The sequence below is a fragment of the Aulostomus chinensis genome, chromosome 6 (assembly GCF_037954235.1).
Source record: "Aulostomus chinensis isolate RoL2024-O1b breed Wild chromosome 6, RoL_Achi_v1.0, whole genome shotgun sequence".
Classification (NCBI taxonomy): domain Eukaryota; kingdom Metazoa; phylum Chordata; class Actinopteri; order Syngnathiformes; family Aulostomidae; genus Aulostomus; species Aulostomus chinensis.
The window spans coordinates 12,254,521-12,273,236 of NC_141325.1; the positions used below are offsets into that span (position 1 = coordinate 12,254,521).

The 18,716-nt window shown below is 40.7% G+C and overlaps 1 protein-coding gene and 1 long non-coding RNA gene across 4 annotated transcripts in view; one reads left to right on the forward strand and one right to left on the reverse strand.

Annotated features, from left to right (window-relative positions):
* The window catches only part of LOC147260106 (homeobox protein orthopedia B-like), a 57,946-nt gene that overhangs the window by 1,875 nt on the left and 37,355 nt on the right, over positions 1 to 18,716 (forward strand). The window contains exon 1 of one of the 3 annotated variants that reach the window (XM_086206502.1): positions 16,647 to 16,895. The exons of 1 other annotated variant lie outside the window; for it this stretch is intronic. In XM_086206502.1, coding sequence (XP_086062628.1) covers positions 16,751 to 16,895 — 145 coding nt within the window. In that variant the 5' untranslated portion in view covers positions 16,647 to 16,750. Of the gene's footprint in view, positions 1 to 16,646; positions 16,896 to 18,716 lie in introns of those variants that run through there. One more of the 3 variants, XM_086206504.1, reaches the window with a different exon arrangement.
* LOC147260107 (uncharacterized) lies at positions 7,689 to 17,063 on the reverse strand. The gene is made up of 3 exons (XR_015116497.1): positions 16,744 to 17,063; positions 10,055 to 10,125; positions 7,689 to 9,799 (listed from the first exon to the last, which is right to left on the reverse strand). It is a non-coding gene; the product is annotated as an uncharacterized LOC147260107 (long non-coding RNA).

Genomic DNA, 18,716 nt, shown 5'->3' on the forward strand with positions numbered 1-18,716 from the left:
CCAATCACAGAGTCTATGAATAATCAATGGCCAGTGGTCTGCAACCACAGTGCTGAGACCTTGAGTAAAACTGAATTTTCCTAATAAGACACACACATACATTCACACACCTTGAAGCCCTAATAAGCACTAATGTATTATAGGTTGAGAATACGTCACATGGTTTGTTTACCGCAGAATGGGGAAGATAAACACGCCATGCCAAGCTGCGTGTGTGTGTGTGTGTGTGTGAGTGTGTGTATGAAAGTACTGTATGCGCGAAGAAGAACACAGTGATAACAGGGACCTGTCTGTCCTTGTCCACTCTCTCTTACTCCTTTAATGCTGCTGTCCACATATGAGTGTGTGTGGAAACAACCACTTTGGCTAATAGCTGCTACATTAGTCTCTTAACCAGCTGGTCATGGTCATTTGGAAATGTTCATTAGGTCGCGGACCAGAGTGGATAGGTGTGATAGTTCACTCCCAGCAGTTGACTGTAGACAGACAAGAGAGAGAGGAAGGAGAAGGAAGAGAGAATTCATTCAGTGACCAACTTGACGACCAAGTGTTAAAAGCTGTAGATGCAATTATCCTCACATTGCCCTGAATAAGAGCCTGGTGCATAATTAGATCTCATTAATGTCTATGAGTGTTATTTTAGGGCTGTGAAAGGTTGGATAAGCAAGACTTGATATTATGGGTTATTAATGCTGCAACATCTGGTGCTGCTCTGGCAATAGCCTGATGGAGAATTCAGTATGTAAGTAATGTTATGACTATCTATGTATTATTCTTGAATCTGTGGCTGTAGATATAGATATATATAGTAGTGTGTGTGTGTGTGTGTGTGTGTGTGTGTGTGTGTGTGTTTTCATTTGAATTTGTTTGTGCTGATGACCAGTCAGAGCACATTACACACTGCAGAGGGAATCCGCCCTCCGTTGCCGGAAAAGCGATTGATTCTCCATTTCCATATTAATGAGCAGATTTGTTAAGAGCCTGCAGGAGAGGGAGAAAATAACAGGGTCTTCATAGGGCACGACATTTATAAATAAAGCTGATGCAGAGAAAAATGGAAATTAAACCTTTTAGTTTAATAAATTTGAGGCGTCCGCAGCAAAGCGAGCGATTTGCATTTCCATTTGTGGCCAAATAATGAGAGTGCAGGTCCATGATGAGCCTGCTAGTGCTGCTTTTGAGTCTCAAACAGTCAAGACAATCACTCCGCCGTGCAGCCCGCCACGTCAATGTCATTAGCTCAGGCCTGGTAACTTGGCTGCTTGGCTTTCTACGATTATATGTTGAACTACAGATTCATATTGTCAAGTCGAATGAGGAATAGCATTGTTGCTCAAAGTTATTCATATTCTGTTTTCCCAACTTGGATAGCATTTTATATATATATATTTTTTTTCTCCTTGAATATGCAACATCTTCTCTATATGCAGGTGTCACTTTAAAATTATCTTTTGTTGCTCTAAAACAACCCTGTCAAAAAGAGTCTGTTTCTCTCTCTCTCTCTCTCTCTCTCTCTCTCTCTGCCTCTCTCATAAACAATTGCACTCACACACACACACACACACACACACACACACACACACACACACAACTCACCCACAAACACATACACACACAACTCACCCACAAACACATACACACAAAAAGCATCACTGATTGAATTTATTGGGGAATGGATGTTGACTAGACCACTCCAAGTAGGCTAGATTGTTGTTGTTCCCAGATTGACAGAAAGACCCAGAGCGGCTGATTGAAAGTGCCTTTTAGCTTGCTCTCACTGTATATTTGATTTGGCAAAATGGAAGGGGAGTCCAGTCTTTTCCCAGGATGCAAACACAAGTCTCCCTGTTTGTGTGGGAGTATGTGTGCTTGTGTATCTTTGTATTTGTGTGTGCGTCATGCATACACTGACGAGTGAATGCTTTAGTAAAGGCTGCATAAAATGTGCCCCTTTCAGGTATTAATTGAATAATGCAAGCACTCCTCTTGTCACCCATCAAGTGGGCCACTTTCTCAGTGGCCTGTGTGCTGCTCTCCTTGTCCGTGAATCGACTAGATTTATCTGTGTTGTTCCAGCCAATGGAGGCCATTTGTTCCAAATGTTGGACATAAACATGCAAAGAGCAGAGGCGTGCACTCATAAAATAAGCTTCTGGATTGTTGTTTTACAGCCCAAAGGGACGAGTGGTGACAGTGGTGGTGGTGGTGGTGGTGGTGGTGGTGATGGGGGCATATCAAATTGTGTGGAGCTCTTGCTGAGCCAACAGTGTGTTAAAGTTCCCTCTCAATCAATGATGTGATGAAAAGGAACGATGGCCGCCATAAAGGGGAAAAAGGAGGATGAAGCCTAGAGTGGTATGCGAGATGTGCAGCTTTCTGCTAAATATGCATACATATTTTCCATGACTTTTAATGGGACACATCCCATTGGTCGCCTTATGTCCTCTTCCGGAGTGTAAAAGATATTTAGCTTTACACCTGCTGGAAATTCTCCAGTTCTAAAGGCAATAATGCTCTTGCTGATTCTGCTCCTTGCCTTCTGGTGCAGTTATTGTCTAATGTAGCCTGTAAAGAATCAAATCTGTTCAACTTTTAAAGTTATATTCCATTTGTGCTTATGAATGGACGCAATAGGAGAGTGAGACTAATTCCTGTATGTAGCCTTTAATATCACTTTCTGTAGAAATAAGATTTGAAAACGCTGAAATGAAGAGTTTGAATGTGTGTGTGTGCGTGTGCGTGTGCGTGTGCGTGTGCGTGTGCGTGTGCGTGCGTGCGGGCGCTTGTGCATCCGTGTCCATGTCCTGTGAACATAAGATGTGATTTGCTGATTAAGCACCCCTTCAATTTTCCACAGTAATTCTTGACTTTCTTACTGTCATCTGTTTTTATTATCGGGGCGAATATGTTTGTCTAAGGATATCAATAATCATAAACAAAGCCATGACTCTGTCCTTCCCTCAGTACCTCTGTTTGTCTCTCACACAGGGCTGCTAAAAGCAGCAAACATACATCAATGTGTAATCGTTGAAAAGCAGACATTATAAACCCTAGTTTCAGTCACACTATGCATGCATATACAGAACCGCACACACACACATAAATTCACACACATTGTTCTGTGGCTCATGCCTTGAATGAGTGTGTGCTCTCCTATTACAGACAGTAATTACCGTCAGTCACCCTGTGTGTCCATAACAAGCCAGCATAATGCCCTAATCAAGCCTGGATTAATCCAACCCTCTCTCTAATCACTCTAAAAGTGATTTATATTGTTTTTCCTGTTCGGAACAAATGAAATCTGTAGCTTAAATTAATACTGGCTTTTCATCACTGGGAAGTTAAAAAGCCAGTAACCATCACATTCTCGTCATTAAGTCCGCGTCTGAGGAGACACGAACATGCACACACACGTGCACACACAAGCGTGTTTAAGAAGAAATAATATAATGCAATATTCCATTAACTAAGCAAACTAATAACCATTAGTCTTTTGCTTAGAAAGGCTTTCGAGACTAAGAAAATGGGGTCATCAGAAGAATAACTAAAATTTTATTATTACTGTTACATATCACACATCTTCTGCTTCGATTTAATCATTCCAATCAGAAAATAGTAGCTGATAAATTACTTTTACATTACGCAATAGAAGCAGCTCATTTTCAAGAGGAGCTGTAAATGAAGTGCACCAAGACTGTATCAGCCAGACTCAATATGCTGTCTATATTTTTACACTGTAATGGACATAAAGTCATTTTTTGCCCATCTACCAATTATTGGAATGAAACAATGCTCTATATCATTCTGTGCAAGCCATTTGTCAAATTTTATCAGCCACAATTTTGCAATTTCTTGGTCCCGAGGTTTTGTTTAAGATAGCATGCCCCCTATTTTGGTCCATGCCTCCTACTTTGTTCCATTCCTTTTGTTAAACAAATCAATTCCAACACTGGCTCACTTCCCACTGTTTTCATTATGAAGACCGAAGCCTGGACACGAATTGTAACAGAACCCTGAAATTTCCTGCTCACTATTTAGTTTGTGCTCGGAATACAAACCGATTCACAAGACGTGCATTTAACAAATGCAAATTGTGAGCCAATCTGTTGGAGCTATCTGGGCTCCATATTCATTTCCTCCACCCCACTGTTCACAAACTCAAAGAACAATCCCAGGGTTAACATGGAAGGAATAGAAAATGGAGAGAGAAAATGTCCACTGTCTCTCTCTCTCTGTCCTCTCTTTCCTTTTCCACACTCTCTCACCTTTGCTCCTCTCGCCTTCCTTCTCCTCTCCCCATATTCTCCCCTCGGTCCCCTCTCTCCTGTTCTCTTCATGCTGTGTAATTCTCATCTTACACACTCTGTTGCTCTGGACTATGAATAATGCATGGTGTGTGAGAAATCCTCAATCTCATGCTTGGCTCCCAGCAAGCATTACGGAGCTTGCATCTCTATTACGGAGATGAAAAAGTAGAGAGGGGATATTGTGTATTGTAGTGGGGTTTTGCTTTTTTTTTGTTTGCATTAAAAGTCCAATCTCAAATATCTCGGAATATATTAATTATCGCTAAATATGCACTGATTTGCCAATTCACTTGGGTTATCCAAACTAATGTACTATAATACAACAGTATTGGCATAATTTCTCCCTCTGTGAGAATTAGAATATTGCGTTTTCATCTAATCCATTTAATATTTGTGTTGATGCATTTCAATGTCCATTTTGAAGGGTTTACATTTTTTTTTTTGGAATTGCAAAATTGCACTGGGACGTGTTCCTAATATTTTTTCATTTATCTGAATTAGCGACAAAAAATCAATGAAACCAACACGTAAAAAAAAAATAAAAATCACAGCACCCAAAATAACCAGAGACCAATCAACACTTCTTCTCAAACAGCTTCATCTGAAACAATATTATTCTTATAGAGGAAAAGGTCATTGCAATGCTACATTAAGCATAAATTTTGTCTAGGTTTACTAATAAATTGATAAGTAAGGAGTTGTAAGGAGAACTTTCTGATCGAAAATGAATACTTCAAAACTTTTAGAATTGAACATATCGCGGCCATTTTCTTCCACTGTCATAATACATGAAAAATATATGCAAGCAACAAAGCTAAATAGACTCAAAATCATACATTTCTATGCTGCTAACCCTTTAAAAATGCATTTTAGATTGATCCGTGCGGCTTTAAATTCAATCATATGATCCTCTAAAAAAAGCAGTGCCACAATAGTTTTCATGTCATGTGTTTCAATTCTGCGGGGTGTATTCGTGTTTCTTCATCTTTGAATTTGATTTGCTAGAAATGATAAGATGGAAAATACGCATACAATCCATTCATTCATTCCGAAATGGTGCATGTGTGTCTGAATCTGACTGTTCAACTAATGAAAAGTTCACATATGGAAAAACTGCAAATTTACATAACAAAAGCAGGTCACAGAGGAAAGGTCTCACTTTTAGGATTGGCAGGTAAAACTCCATTATGTGTCATCACACTTGGAAGAAACCTATGCTCGAACCTCTCTGCTGAGATTCTGGAACGTATGAACCCAATGAATTGACTGAGTTACTGTACGCCACCCGCCATATGAACCTTAAACAGTTTGTTCAGTGTGTCAAAATTAGGGTTGGCAATGTTACAAGCTTTTTTTGGACAATATTTTTCCCCCTGCACTCCAGTATGTGTGGGACCACAGCAGGGGACACCTACAAAAATATTTTTGCTGAAAGGTAATCTAACACATCTCAGATTTCCTCTGAGAATGTAGCTGTCTCTGAGCTAGTGATATACATATGTATTGTGCGTGTGTGCATGTGTGCGTGTGTGCGTGTGTGTTTCAGTAGACGACATAGATCCATGTTTTATGGGGTGTGTACACGCGATAAAAGCACTGAAGAGTTAAAGTGCTTTTCTACCATGCTCAAAGCCATGTGTCAGCACTAGACCACTAAATCCACACAATTCCCTTGAACAGTTTCTCTTCCTCTGATAGTCTATCATGCCTCTGTTTCAGGTGGTTGGCCACTGTGGCTGACAGGGCCGAGTCCTTGAGGAGATCATGTGTCTGTGGAAAGTGTAGGACAAGCACTGATGTTTGAGCTTTCAAATGACTGTCTCTTGTTGCACCCGTTTTCCTCCGTCTCTAGTCTGTTTCGTTTAAATGTCTCAATGACGGAGGTCCCAGGCTCGGCACACACAGCAAAACATGATTTTTACTGCGCTGGAGGGATCTGAATGGTTGTACGGTGCAGGTGCCTGTCCAAATTATTCTGCTAGTGTTTTTGTGGTGTTTGTTTGCTTATTGGTCGGCAGGATTATCCTGACTACTGTGAGATTTTCACCAAAATGGTTGAGGGGAGTAGTGTGGGCGAGGACAAAGAAATTAGATATTGGGGCAGATTAGCAACAGAAAATTAATTAATTAATTTCTACGCTTTATTGTAGTCATCCTATCGATCAGATCCATCTCAAACTTTGTCACAAACACCAGAAGAAGCTGGTGATAAGTCACTGTGAAGACTGAGAGTTTTCGTTAAACAGTGTTACCATGGCGAGGTAGAACATTTTGATGTGGTTACAGGAAGTAAGCCTGATGTAACATCTTTGACTGACATCAAAATTACTCTATGTTGTCATCTTGTGATGTGTCGTGCCATAATTTATTGTAAATGTATATGTTCCAGCACCAGACACAGTGGTATTTTCACCATATTGCACTGTTAGTCTGCTGTTTCATGCAAAATAGAAAGATCAGGTTTCGCTACCCTCCCGTTCTCTGGAACAGTCACACACTGTGGTGTGTGTGAGGGCCCACTCATCGCTATTTGTGGCTTTATTTAGAGCCCAAGCCTGAAGTTTGTGTTGGTGGATGAGGTTTGTCCAAGTGGTTTCTACTTTTCAGCAGCGATGATGAGTATAGTTTTCTCCCCACTTTGTAATGAGCTGCATAATTGTTCCTTATATTTCAATCCTTTTTAATCCTCTGCCTTTATGTTCTGCTTCATTCTGTGTAGAGCAGAGGTAGAGAATATTATAGATAAAACCCTCCCCTTTATTCTATTGTGCTGAAACTGGAAATATACCTCCCATTTCAGTAGACGTGGCCTGCCTCTTTCTTTCTTTTCCGTGCCCGTTTTCCATGAAGCCAGATGAATCACACTAACGACCTGGGCTCTGTGCTGCAGCACTGCTCTGAAATTAATATCTAAGCAATGAAGATATAGGGCAAATAGGTGAGAATGGGAACCTGATATTCACTCTTGGGTACTACGTGCTCAAGCACAGTCACACACACATACATTCACTTGCATATAATGCACACGGACCCTGACAGGCAGGCTATTATCCCCCAGCCCGGGCTGCCGTAATTGGCTATCTCTTTTTACAAATGTGGCTCCGCATGACTCGCATATCAGCCCCTGTCTCATCAACCATGTAGGGGTCACTATGTCCGTGCTCGTGTGTGTGTTGGTGTCTGCATATGTGTATGCAGGGGTCACGTGTGTGCCTATCCTTCTCATGTCTCCATTCCACATGCTCCTTTATGTCCATGCTAAACGAGCCAACGGATGCTAAGTGTGTCAAAGCCCGGCTCCTCTCTGGCAGCACTGGAGTATTTAGCCATTAGTCTGCTAATAGCATCAAGATCATTCCAACAGCAGCTAGCTGATGATGAAATATTAGCTTAGCTGAGGCCGTCATTAGTTAGTCTGGGCTTGCCTTGGAGGTCAGCTCCCGCCAAGTTATTAGGAGAATGCACAGATGAATTCTTGATTTTGTGAAAAAGGAAAAAAAAATTAACCCACTAATTTAATTTTAAAACGACGAACAAAAGGCATGTCTCTTTGACCACCAGAGCAATCGAGGTTTTATGTGAATGTGACATTTCTGACAGTGACCGTGAATGTGTACCATTCCAAAAATACAAACAAAACAAAAGCAAAAAACAAAAAAAACCCTGAAATTACGACTATGGAATAAAACCAAAACCGACACAAAAAGGAAAGACCTGTATTTTATTTCTTGTGAAAAAGATGCTGGCAAACATTTAACCATCTTTCCATATATTTAGACTTTATGTTGTTTAACAGCGCATAGACAGTAATACAGTAGATACAGTAAATTAAAAATGGAGTTCATGCAATGTGTATATTTATCACTTTATAACTTGATGATGATACAGGATATCTGATCAATATTTCACTTTGCAGAATTTTTAATTTGCCGCTGAAGCTTACAACATTTCTAAGAGAAACAAAACTTAATTGTCCTCATATTTAGGAGCAGGGACAACATTTGCGCTGCCACGCTAATATGATGTGGGGTGGACACACTTAAACATTTGTGTGATAGAATGAAATCATAAATTGATGGTGGTAATTTACCCAAACCTTGTATATGTTGCACATGTGGGCTCTTTGACGTCTAAAGATTGATGCATCTTCTCCCTAGACACCATTTACTATTAAAATCTCTGCAGGGTTAAACTGCTGAATTAATATATGTGTGATTTATGTAGGTAGATGTTTTTTTAAGGAGAAATGAAAATGACTGACTTTTGAATTGAGTTTTACTTTAAGAGCAGTCTGTGAAAGTCCCTGTGTAGCTACTTTCCCACTAGGCGGGGCTCGGGGTCTGAAATTACATCAGGCCTAATGGGGTTGATTTAAACCTATATTTGAGAAGGCAACTGCTTGCCTATCATACTCTTGCACCTTGTTAATCCTTAACCAGTGAATTAACCCTCATTACCAGTGTTGGAATACAGATGAGTGATCTCTCTTCTCTTGTTCTTCTCCCCTTCCATCTACCTCTCCGTGATGGGGGACGTCTTGGGTCAATGATTCTGTCCTGTGCCACCCCTGATAGTTCCTCCTGCATTCCGATTATTCTGACCTAAGATCAGCCTTGTCAGGTGACCAGTAAAGCACTTTAAACCCCACCCTATCCAACAGCCAGCTGCTCCCCATACAGTAAAGATTGTCTCTCTCTGTCTCTCTGTCTGTCTCTCTCTCTCTCTCTCTCTTGTCTGAACAGAGCTGCTAAAAAGGAAACCTTGAGCTAATTCTCTCTGGCGTTGCTTCAATGTCAAATGACAGAAGTAGAAACAGAGAGCTGAGCTATGGTGTGAGATGAGCTTTTATCCTCAGGTGTCATTTAAAGGTGGCCTCCTCTAGTCTGTAAATACCAGGCCTCATCTCCACGAGAGTCAAGTGCTCTCAGCAAAGATTGGAGTAGAGGAGTGCGCGTCTGTGTTTTACACCGAGACTTCAGTATATCCACCATTCACATCACAAATCAATCCAGCTCTAAGAATTTTGCACCCTGCTGTGAAGGTGTGAGTTTGATTTCTAAAGTCTCCAAATCCAATATATTGTAGAAACAAAATCAATTGGATCACAGTTTTATAGCGTAAAGGAGTTTTCTCATGGTTGGATTTGATTGACACTTGGTACTCCTTTATCTTTTACAGTCTTTCAGATCTGTGATAAGTAGCTAAACAAGAAATAAGATCAAAAATAGAATTGAAAGGATTTCCTGCGACAGTTTCTGCTCTTTCTGTTAGATCCTGTGAAAAGGTGCTTGAGCATTCAGATGAACGTCCAGTCTTATTGTGTGTGACCTCCGTCTCTCTGGCTGTTTGCTGTCTCGGATAACATTTTGACATTCCAGTCTCCTCTCTCAGACACTGCGATACCTTGGACCGAGGGTGGATGGGGGGCCCAATGATAAGGCTTCACTCACAATTAGCAGGCAGGAGCAGAGAGGCGAGAGGGGGAAATTGAACTGTCAGAGAGAGAAGAGAAGAGAGGAGGAGTGGAGGAGAGCAGAGGGTGGGATAGAGGGGGAGGGGTGACCCCATCCTGCAAAATGGAGCCCGTCATAATTTGTTCATTTGGTGCCCATCAGGCTCTACCTTCCCTCTCTAACACCACTCTGCTGACCTCCCTCCCTCCCTCTTTCTCACTCGCAATTCCTCCCTTCTCTTCTCTCTCTCTCTCTCTCTCGATCGCTCATCTTCCATTTCACCTCTCTGCTTACCTTCACTCATCACAGCATTCCCTTCTTTTGTCCACTGACTGCACACATGGGATGCTCTCCTTTTAGCAGCACTATTTGGACACACACACACACACACACACACACACACACACACACACACACACACACACACAGAAATACACAAATGCAATATTTATAATTCCAACATTATTCTTATTAAATGCATCAATTGGGGATTTAAAAACAAAATTACCTTGAGATTTCAAAAGCGGAGAAAAGGAACTAACAAGGCTGAGGTTGGTGTGTGCCCTACCTCTGAGCAGGATGTGATGGATGCTAATGTTCGTGTTAAATAAGCAGAGAGGCTTTTAGCAGCTCTGTATTTAAATGTCAAATGCTGATGTGCCATAATGAGATAATACTGCTGAGAGCAATTAGTCTGTTAGGCACACAAGACCTCAGCACACGGAGGCTCACACACATACAGTTTTGCACATAATATAATGACATACACAGTATTACTTTGAGCTGACAAAAGCTTTTTTCCTCATCACAAACAGATGAGGAGCAAAGGAGAACAAAATCAAGAATTTTTGAAGACAATGTTATTGTGTTATTTCAAACAGATTGATTCAAAAACATCATGCAAATGTATAAAAATCAATCATTTAACCCTAATTCACTTTATGAGAGATGATTTATCCATTCAAGACCTAACAAACTTTTCTTGCCTATGACTGGTGAACCTACTTAAGTCCAGTCAGAAATGGCAGTTTTCTACGGAACTGGAGTCTACGAGCTGTAAACTGCTGTGTTTTTTTTAGAATGTTTGTTTATTTTTTTAATTTTAGGCTGATCATTTCCCACCAGGAGTGGGACTAAAGCTAAAACTAGCTTTTGGTTGATACTGGCATATTGACAATATTTTTTTGATACTGTACGTACAGTCCCTGAGAATTTACAGATTTTAAAGAAATTCTTAATTTGTCAGCATGTTTCTGTGATATGATATCGAAAGGAACACCATCAACAATGCCGTTGAATCAAATGACATCTCCAAAGAATATTACTGTCTTTATGATTTAATCTATAAATGGATAACATTCATTTCAGTCAATTTATGTTTGTTAAATCTATTCACGCTTTGGGTTTGCACTTGCAAAGAACAAAAAAAACAATTGTGACACAAGTGCCTGTGTCTTGTCTTTTTTCTACTGGCAGCCATGCAGTGGAAGAAGTAGTGGTTCATATTTCATCCTAAAATTTTTGGTTTTAAAAAAAAAAAGGTTATGGTTCAAGTCATGTTTTATTCTGCTAACCTGCAAGCGGAAATTCAGCTTTTACGACAGAACATTTATTTTAAGAGTTTCGTGTTGGTTTTGGCTACAAATTGGAGCGAGAAGTCACTGATAAGCCAGTATAGATTTTCAGCTTTTGAAGTATCTCTCGGTCCGTCTCTCACTCTGCACCATGCGATATGTGTAAATTGCTATATGTCAGCAAAAGTGTGTGTGTATGTGTGTGTGTGCGTGCGTGCGTTTGTGTGTGACAGAGAGGATACAGGTGTTGTTAGCAAGCTTTGAAGGTGACTGCTGGTCTCATCCATCAAACAGGCTTTCCTCGAGCTGATCCCTAATGGATCCCCTCAATCAGCACCGCTCACTGTCAGTCGCAGTGCAACAAAATGAGAAATCAGGCAACTGGTCGCGCTGCCAAGGTTGGGAGTCATATAAAGGGGACAAAGTGATAAAGACCAGCTCGTGTCCAGCCTGTTGATTAGTATTGAGTGATCTCAGCCGTCCATGCCGGTCATGACGGAAGCAGGACATCCATCTGGACAAATCTACTTTTTCAACAGTGAATTTCAGCTGTACATATGCTACACCCAAATCTGTAAACTTTATTGTGAGCTGATGTGTTGGCTTTGAGTAGTGTATGCATCAGTCCATGCCTTTTGTGTCACTTAGTATCTCAAATTAACTGGGTTTAATAAATCAATGTAATTTGGTAATGGGTAACAGACGGTGTAGCAGAGTTTTTGATTTCTTTCTGTGCAATTTTCAACAAAATGGGCTAAGCTCCCTCTATACTTTTAAAAAAAATAGCCTGGCACTAATGTAGTTATCAAGTGTTAAAACACTTCACTTTAGCCTGGGCCATTAAAATCTATGAGGGGAGGACAGATTCAAACAGAGCATTCACTTTATTCGTATGTGACCAGGCTCCTTACTATGTTAAATGTGGGTTCTGTCTTCCCTCCCTTCATGGTGATTTGATTTGAGAAGCTAATATACTGAAAGCCTCCTCTTGCTGTTGGTCTCCAGCTACTCATTCTCTCTACTTTAAAAGCCTAAAGCCTTTATTATTGAAAAGGCCTTTATTTGGTTTTAGGGTCTAACAAAATTATGTTGAAACACAATGAAAAGGTTTTCAGTGCCATCCATGTGCCTAAAATAGATTCATTATACAGTATTATGTCTGTGTTTGGCTCGTAAATAGACAGAAAGAAGGAGGTGATTCATATTGATGTGGAGTAATCTCGCTAAAAGCTTGCTGTCTTTCTCTTGCACCTAACAATGTCCAACACACTCACTTTCCAGTGCGGTCGTAGTTTGTATGAACTATGGTCATTCAGAATTTGCGGGTTTTACAGCAAAATGTTCTAGTAGCTGTATAAACGTTAACTATAGAGTGCATACACCTCTATGGCCTGTGTAAAAAGAAAAAAAAATGCTGGTTTTGCAAAGTTTAAGGGATCTGCTTCAAAATTAAATTGGTTCTGTCTTGGCCTGTGCTAGACTGGACTTGTGAAAATCAGATCGGTGGATTTGCATAATCCTGCTGACAGACTGTCAATAAAATATCAATAAAATGTTCCCTTGTACTTCATTTCACTGGCTTTCATGAAAAAGTCCCGCTCTTCAAATTTATATTCATAACAACTACAGCAGTATTAAAACCTTTATTTATTTATTTTTTACTACTTTTGGTGAGTTACGGATCTTTCATACTTTTCGATTAATCAATTAACACACCTTCAATTCGTCAAGAATGTCTGTATTCTTATCAATATGGACGGCAGCCCGGTGTCAAATGTCCTTGTTCGTTCCTATTTAGTCCTGCTAATCCTGTTTTTCTGGGGTTTTCTAGACTGGTATGAGATAGTATGAGTATTTTAGCCATAAGCACAGAAAAACCTAAGTTGTTTTTTTTTTTTTTAACTCATCCATCCATTTTCTATACCGCTCATCCATTAAAGGTCACGGGGGCTGACTTCAGGTGAGAGGCCGGGTTCACCCTGGACGGATCACCAGTCCCGCACAGTCTTTTAATTCAGGGAAAACATAGTAATCAACATTTTAGTCAATTAAAACTGACCTCACTTTCTTTGTGATAAGCCTCAGTGTGTCCACTCAGGGTGTTTTGGCATCTAATTTTAATTTAAGTCCAATCTTAGACTTTTGACTTTAATAAATATTCGGCTTAGTTATATCTTAGTAATTTGATTATTGTTGGTGATCATCTTAGTCTTGTTTTTTCCACATCATTTTGTCTGATTTTAGTCAGCTTGTTTATCGTTTCTCTTAATTCTCAAATTAAGAAAAAGGGTGAAACACAATGAAAACAGTCATTTTGAGTCAATGCTTTCGCCACACTGTCAAGAATGCTAATGCAGGCCTTGAATCATTTTTTCAATACCCACCTTAGATACATTTTAAAGTTACTTACACTGTAAAAATAGCTGTCATGTTTTCAAACGTGTCACGGATACTAAGTCACACTGATTCCAGTCCTCTTTTGTCCCTGTTGCAGGCCTGTTGACATATGTGATGATATTAATATTGCTGATGATGGTTATTGATTTAGGGGCCTGCACACAGTCATATTTACAGCTGTCTGATGGTGGGCTTACCGATCACCATAAGTCACCATCTGACTGCATGAGAACACCAGGGCTGGTATGAGCACCTATTAGATATTAATCAGAGTTTAAACATGGCCCGCCTCCTCTACGAGTTCGCACACAACCACAGTAGTTTGAATGTGGTTTTAGAGAAATTACAATAAACAAGACAACCAAAAAAAAAGTCATTGAACGGATGTAGAATAAAGTAAAGATAGCTGCCTCTACATCAGTTTGAAGTGGTGGCGCTCGTCTCATTGTCTCGCCCTCCATGTTGCTTTCTCTCGCCAAAGCTAATGACGGCTCCTTGGCTACAGTCCATGATTATCATACAGATAGGATCATATCCCATTGATTTTATGCAGATGATCACCTTTCTGTGTACGCAGGGCTGATGGTGGTAGTAATTTACAGAAGAAAATCAATTACCCTTCTCGTCTGCAGGAGTAATTGTTTATTATTTTCCTATTAGACTGTGTTGATCAATGTTATGGAAAGATTGCCCATGAATACTATCAACATAAATAGATTTGCCTGCGACATTAGTACTAGTTTTCCTTTTAATGACCTATACAATGTCAAACCTATGCCACTAGATGTGTGTATATGCTCTTATAGAACTCATGCTTTGGAGACATACATCTGTTTATACTGTCACATTGAGTGGCCTTTTAACATAAATCTGTCAGTTTTAAGTTGAGGATTTGATTTAATTTCAAGTTAGTTTTGGTTTCTGTGTGTAACCTCCATACTTAGTCCAAGAAGTTAATAGCAATAGCAGAGTTATGCCGAGGTTTAATAGAAGGATGAAACAGTTGTATACAAGATATTAAGCTAAGGATCCTGCACTGACACTATTGTTGTTTCCCAAATGTGCTGTTGATGTGAATAGTCAGTGGTTCCCCCTGGCCCCATCCACAGCCTTTCTCCCTGTGTCAGTGCCGATTGATCTAGACACAAACTAATCACTATAACTCACTGAAGTAATTGGCCCAGCCCAGATCACAGAGTAGCAGCCGATCGACTGGTCCAGGGATCAATAGTCTGATCAGAAGACGTGGGAGCTGCAGGTAGGTATGCAGAGGACGGAGGCTGGATGCTTTGTAATGTGGCAGATCAATCTGGCTCAGCTTCTGGGTGTGTGCTTGACCACTTATCATATTGCTACTGTAACCTATTCCCTCAGGTGTTGGACTCCGGTTGTCCTGTGACTACTGGCAGGAGAGACTTGTGATCATGTATTTATTTATTTGCATATGAACTCTTACAAATACAGTTTTTGAATGAAGTTGATGTGAAGATGAGGCAAGAAACTTGTCTGGTGTGTGTTAAAACCAGGGGTGAAAGTGGCTTAAAAGTCTTGCTGGAACTGTATGCATGCCCTTTGGGCATGCGTTAAAAAAAAAGCACACACCAACGAAGTTTTACGGTTTTTAATCGGTTTTGGGTGATTTTTATTACAGTTTTCAGGTGTCTATTCCCCACACAACTGCAGCCCCCAAAGCCCCACCCTTCCCGCGCTACCCCTGGAAATGCTTTGAAAACTGCTTTTTACAGTAATTGCCCACTACAGTGCCAACAACAGGGAACAGGCAGACATGCATACATGGAAAAACGGATCATCAGTATCACTCAATGATTTATTTAGCAAAATATCAGTTTACACTTTACAGTGAGTGACACAACACAAAACGTGGAAAATTTCAAGAACAATTACTAATTTGATTTTTGCCTCTGTTTTGTTTTCTTTCTCTTTTTTTCGTTCCGTGAAAGCAGAACGCGTTTGGTTTTAACCAATCAAAACTAACAATGCTGGTAACGTGACCCACATGTCCGTCTGTCAGCCAACCAGAAACGCCTCGCATGCGGAGATGCGCTCATGGGCACGACTCCGTGTCAAGGTGGTTTCACACTGAACGCGCAAAGCGCAGGCTGCGCGGGGGAAGTCCATTCATTGTGTGTGTGGGCGCGCTGTGACGTCACATGAGTGCAAACCAAGCCCAGCAATTTGGTAGCGCTGCGCGTGCTTGCGCCCCACCCCGCACAGCGCGCCGTTTCTGCCGCGTTCAGTGTGAAACCGCCTCAGACGTTGTTTTCTTTCTTTAATATGGGATTTTGACAGCTCCCTTCTCCTCCTTTTTTTATAGCGAAACTCCGTTCCGGCTGTGAATATTTTACCGGAACTGCGTTCCGGCCCGTTCCGGCTCACTTTTACCCCTGGTGAAAACTGATCAGTTTAGAGAATTTAGACATATAAAGGGGAGAAGGCAAAAAAGGCAATATTAAATTTAATATAATGATATTTCTTTAAACAGCAAAACATATGAAACAGAAACAAACACAAATTATACAGTGTGAAGAAATCCTAGTATACAAAAAGTCAACCAAGAATTTGCAAATTATTAAACAACACCCTGCTTTCTATGTGACTGAATAATAATGCCTCTTAAATTTCCCGTGAAAATTAGTACGTTAGGTGCTCTTTAGTTGCACACCTCCCTTGAATTCTGCCCCCTGCTGGTACGGTATTGAGGCTACAAATCTGCCCACAGGTCTCTTGGCCCATTTTACATACACACTGACTCAAAATAGCACCTGAAGACAAAATGACACCCTTGTATATGTGCCATGAACGCAACGTTTTTAGAACTATTTTTCGACCATACTACAAACCTGAACTACGTATCACATGACTGTTAGCTCCACTACGCCTGCGCAAACTGGTGTAACCATAAAGCTAACTGACTACTCCGCGGCCGGTTTTAGAGGAAACCCCCCCAAAGCAGCTATTTCCTGCTTTGACCGACATCTTTTATAAGCATACCTTGTGTATGGTGGAAGCCGGAGACCGACTCCTTCACTTCAGGCCCTGTACCTGCGTTTTCACGTCATCTGGAGACAGGAACTTGCTGATGGACGTCTCCTACAGATTTGTCGTTCGAAGCAAATGGTTCGGTGACTTCCTTTGTCACTCAGGTAATACAACCGTCCTCGGTACATCCACAGGTTACGTCATATTTGCCGTTGGAAGGACTTCGTCTTTTACTGTATCCTAACTAGGCAGCGGTTCTTTCTCTCACTCAAATTTGGCGCTACGTGTTGGCCTGATGACGCGGCCACTGGCCGGGGTCTTCTCCTGACGTATAAAACAGATGTTGGTCTCCAAATGCATGGCAGAATTTCGAAACAAAAAAAAAAAACGCAGAAAAAGTGCATTTTATTTTGTGCCAAATTTAGCACTTATACCTAGAGCTTCATTTATTTATGGAAAAGGCTGATACCAATCAGGAAGGGATGCATGCACGTCACAACAACCCTAATAATTGTAGAGACGAAATAATAATAAAAAAACGACTTTTAATCACTGTTTATGCTGTTTTCTTTTCATGAAGTAATAATGCGTTGTATAATCCCTAATAATTACTTTTACATTTTGACCAAGATGCAGATTGATAGGATGTCAGTTTGAATACTGTTCCTAACCGCAACAACCCTGTAACCCCGTTTTACCTTTGTGTCCTGTTCCAAACCAGTGTTGAAAAACATATGCAGTGTCATTGCTTTGGTGCTGTCTTTATGCACATAAAACACTCCGTTAGTGAAAGATCATGGTTGGGTTCAAACACAACTTTTATTTGTTTGGAGTCAGTTTTGAAACTTTAAAGTTACTGATTTTTAACTTCAACACTGTAACCGTGTTTTTCTTGGAAGGACGATCTGCTCTTGGATTACGTTCAGATCTGTTCATTTTTTAACTGTTGGCCAGAAAGAGCACACAATTTTAAAAATGACTCTTCAAACAGTGCGATGGGTATTTTGGAGTTTTTAGATAAAGGATAATAGTGAATTTGTGACGATGTAAAGGAGCTCATGGCTCTTTCATTACCATGCAGATTGTTCTAGTCGGAGAAGCTGTGAGGTTCTGGACACTTCTGTTAATTTCTTTGTTAGTTTTTCAACAAATGGGTGGTGTTACGTATTGTTTTAGTTGTGAGGGATGATTAAAATGCATAAAAAAATACATTGAAGCTGATGACAATGTCTTCTTGGGTAACCAGGTGTAACCACGTCAAGCTTTCATGGATAATTGGAAAAAGTAGCACCTCAGTTTTGATGTTGGACTTCTTTGGAGTGAGAGTATCCCTATATTCCCGTAAAATCACGTTCTTTCAGCCATTTTCCTTTTTATATGTTTATGTATCATTGCAGCAGTGGGTCACCGGATAGCAGTAAATTTGATCTTTCTGCTTGTAAATAATTATAAATATTCAAAATCAAAGTCAGGCCCTGTTTATTCTAGTAAATACACCACATTGGAGTCATGATGTATTCTGGAAGTGGACATTCTACCTGATTTAGATCTACGCCGAACTAAGGAAACACATGCCACACAGAAATTATCAGTTTCACTAACCATATCTGACTGCTGTGTGGTGACACCTGAGTCGCTCTGCCCAATCCACCAGATCACACCAATCCTCCAGGATCCACCCCCACCGCATTGTCCTGCTCAGTCTATTTCATGGAAAGAGCAGGTGTTCCTAATATTTCTTGCGTCCAGTGTGTATGCAACCCTTAGCCCCACACTCCTGCCCTTGTCTATTCCTCATCCCACCCGAGCCCTTTCATTCATGCTGCTTGTCCTGCTTTTAGGAGGTTCCTGCTCAGCCAGACAGAACGTTGAGCACAGTTCCGGAGCGCTGGCCCTCCTCTCAAACATTCTCATCTCAGCATCTCCCTCGACGCTGCTCCCCTGTTTCGTTTTCTCCTGTCCTCCATCTCCCTGAACTGCCCTTC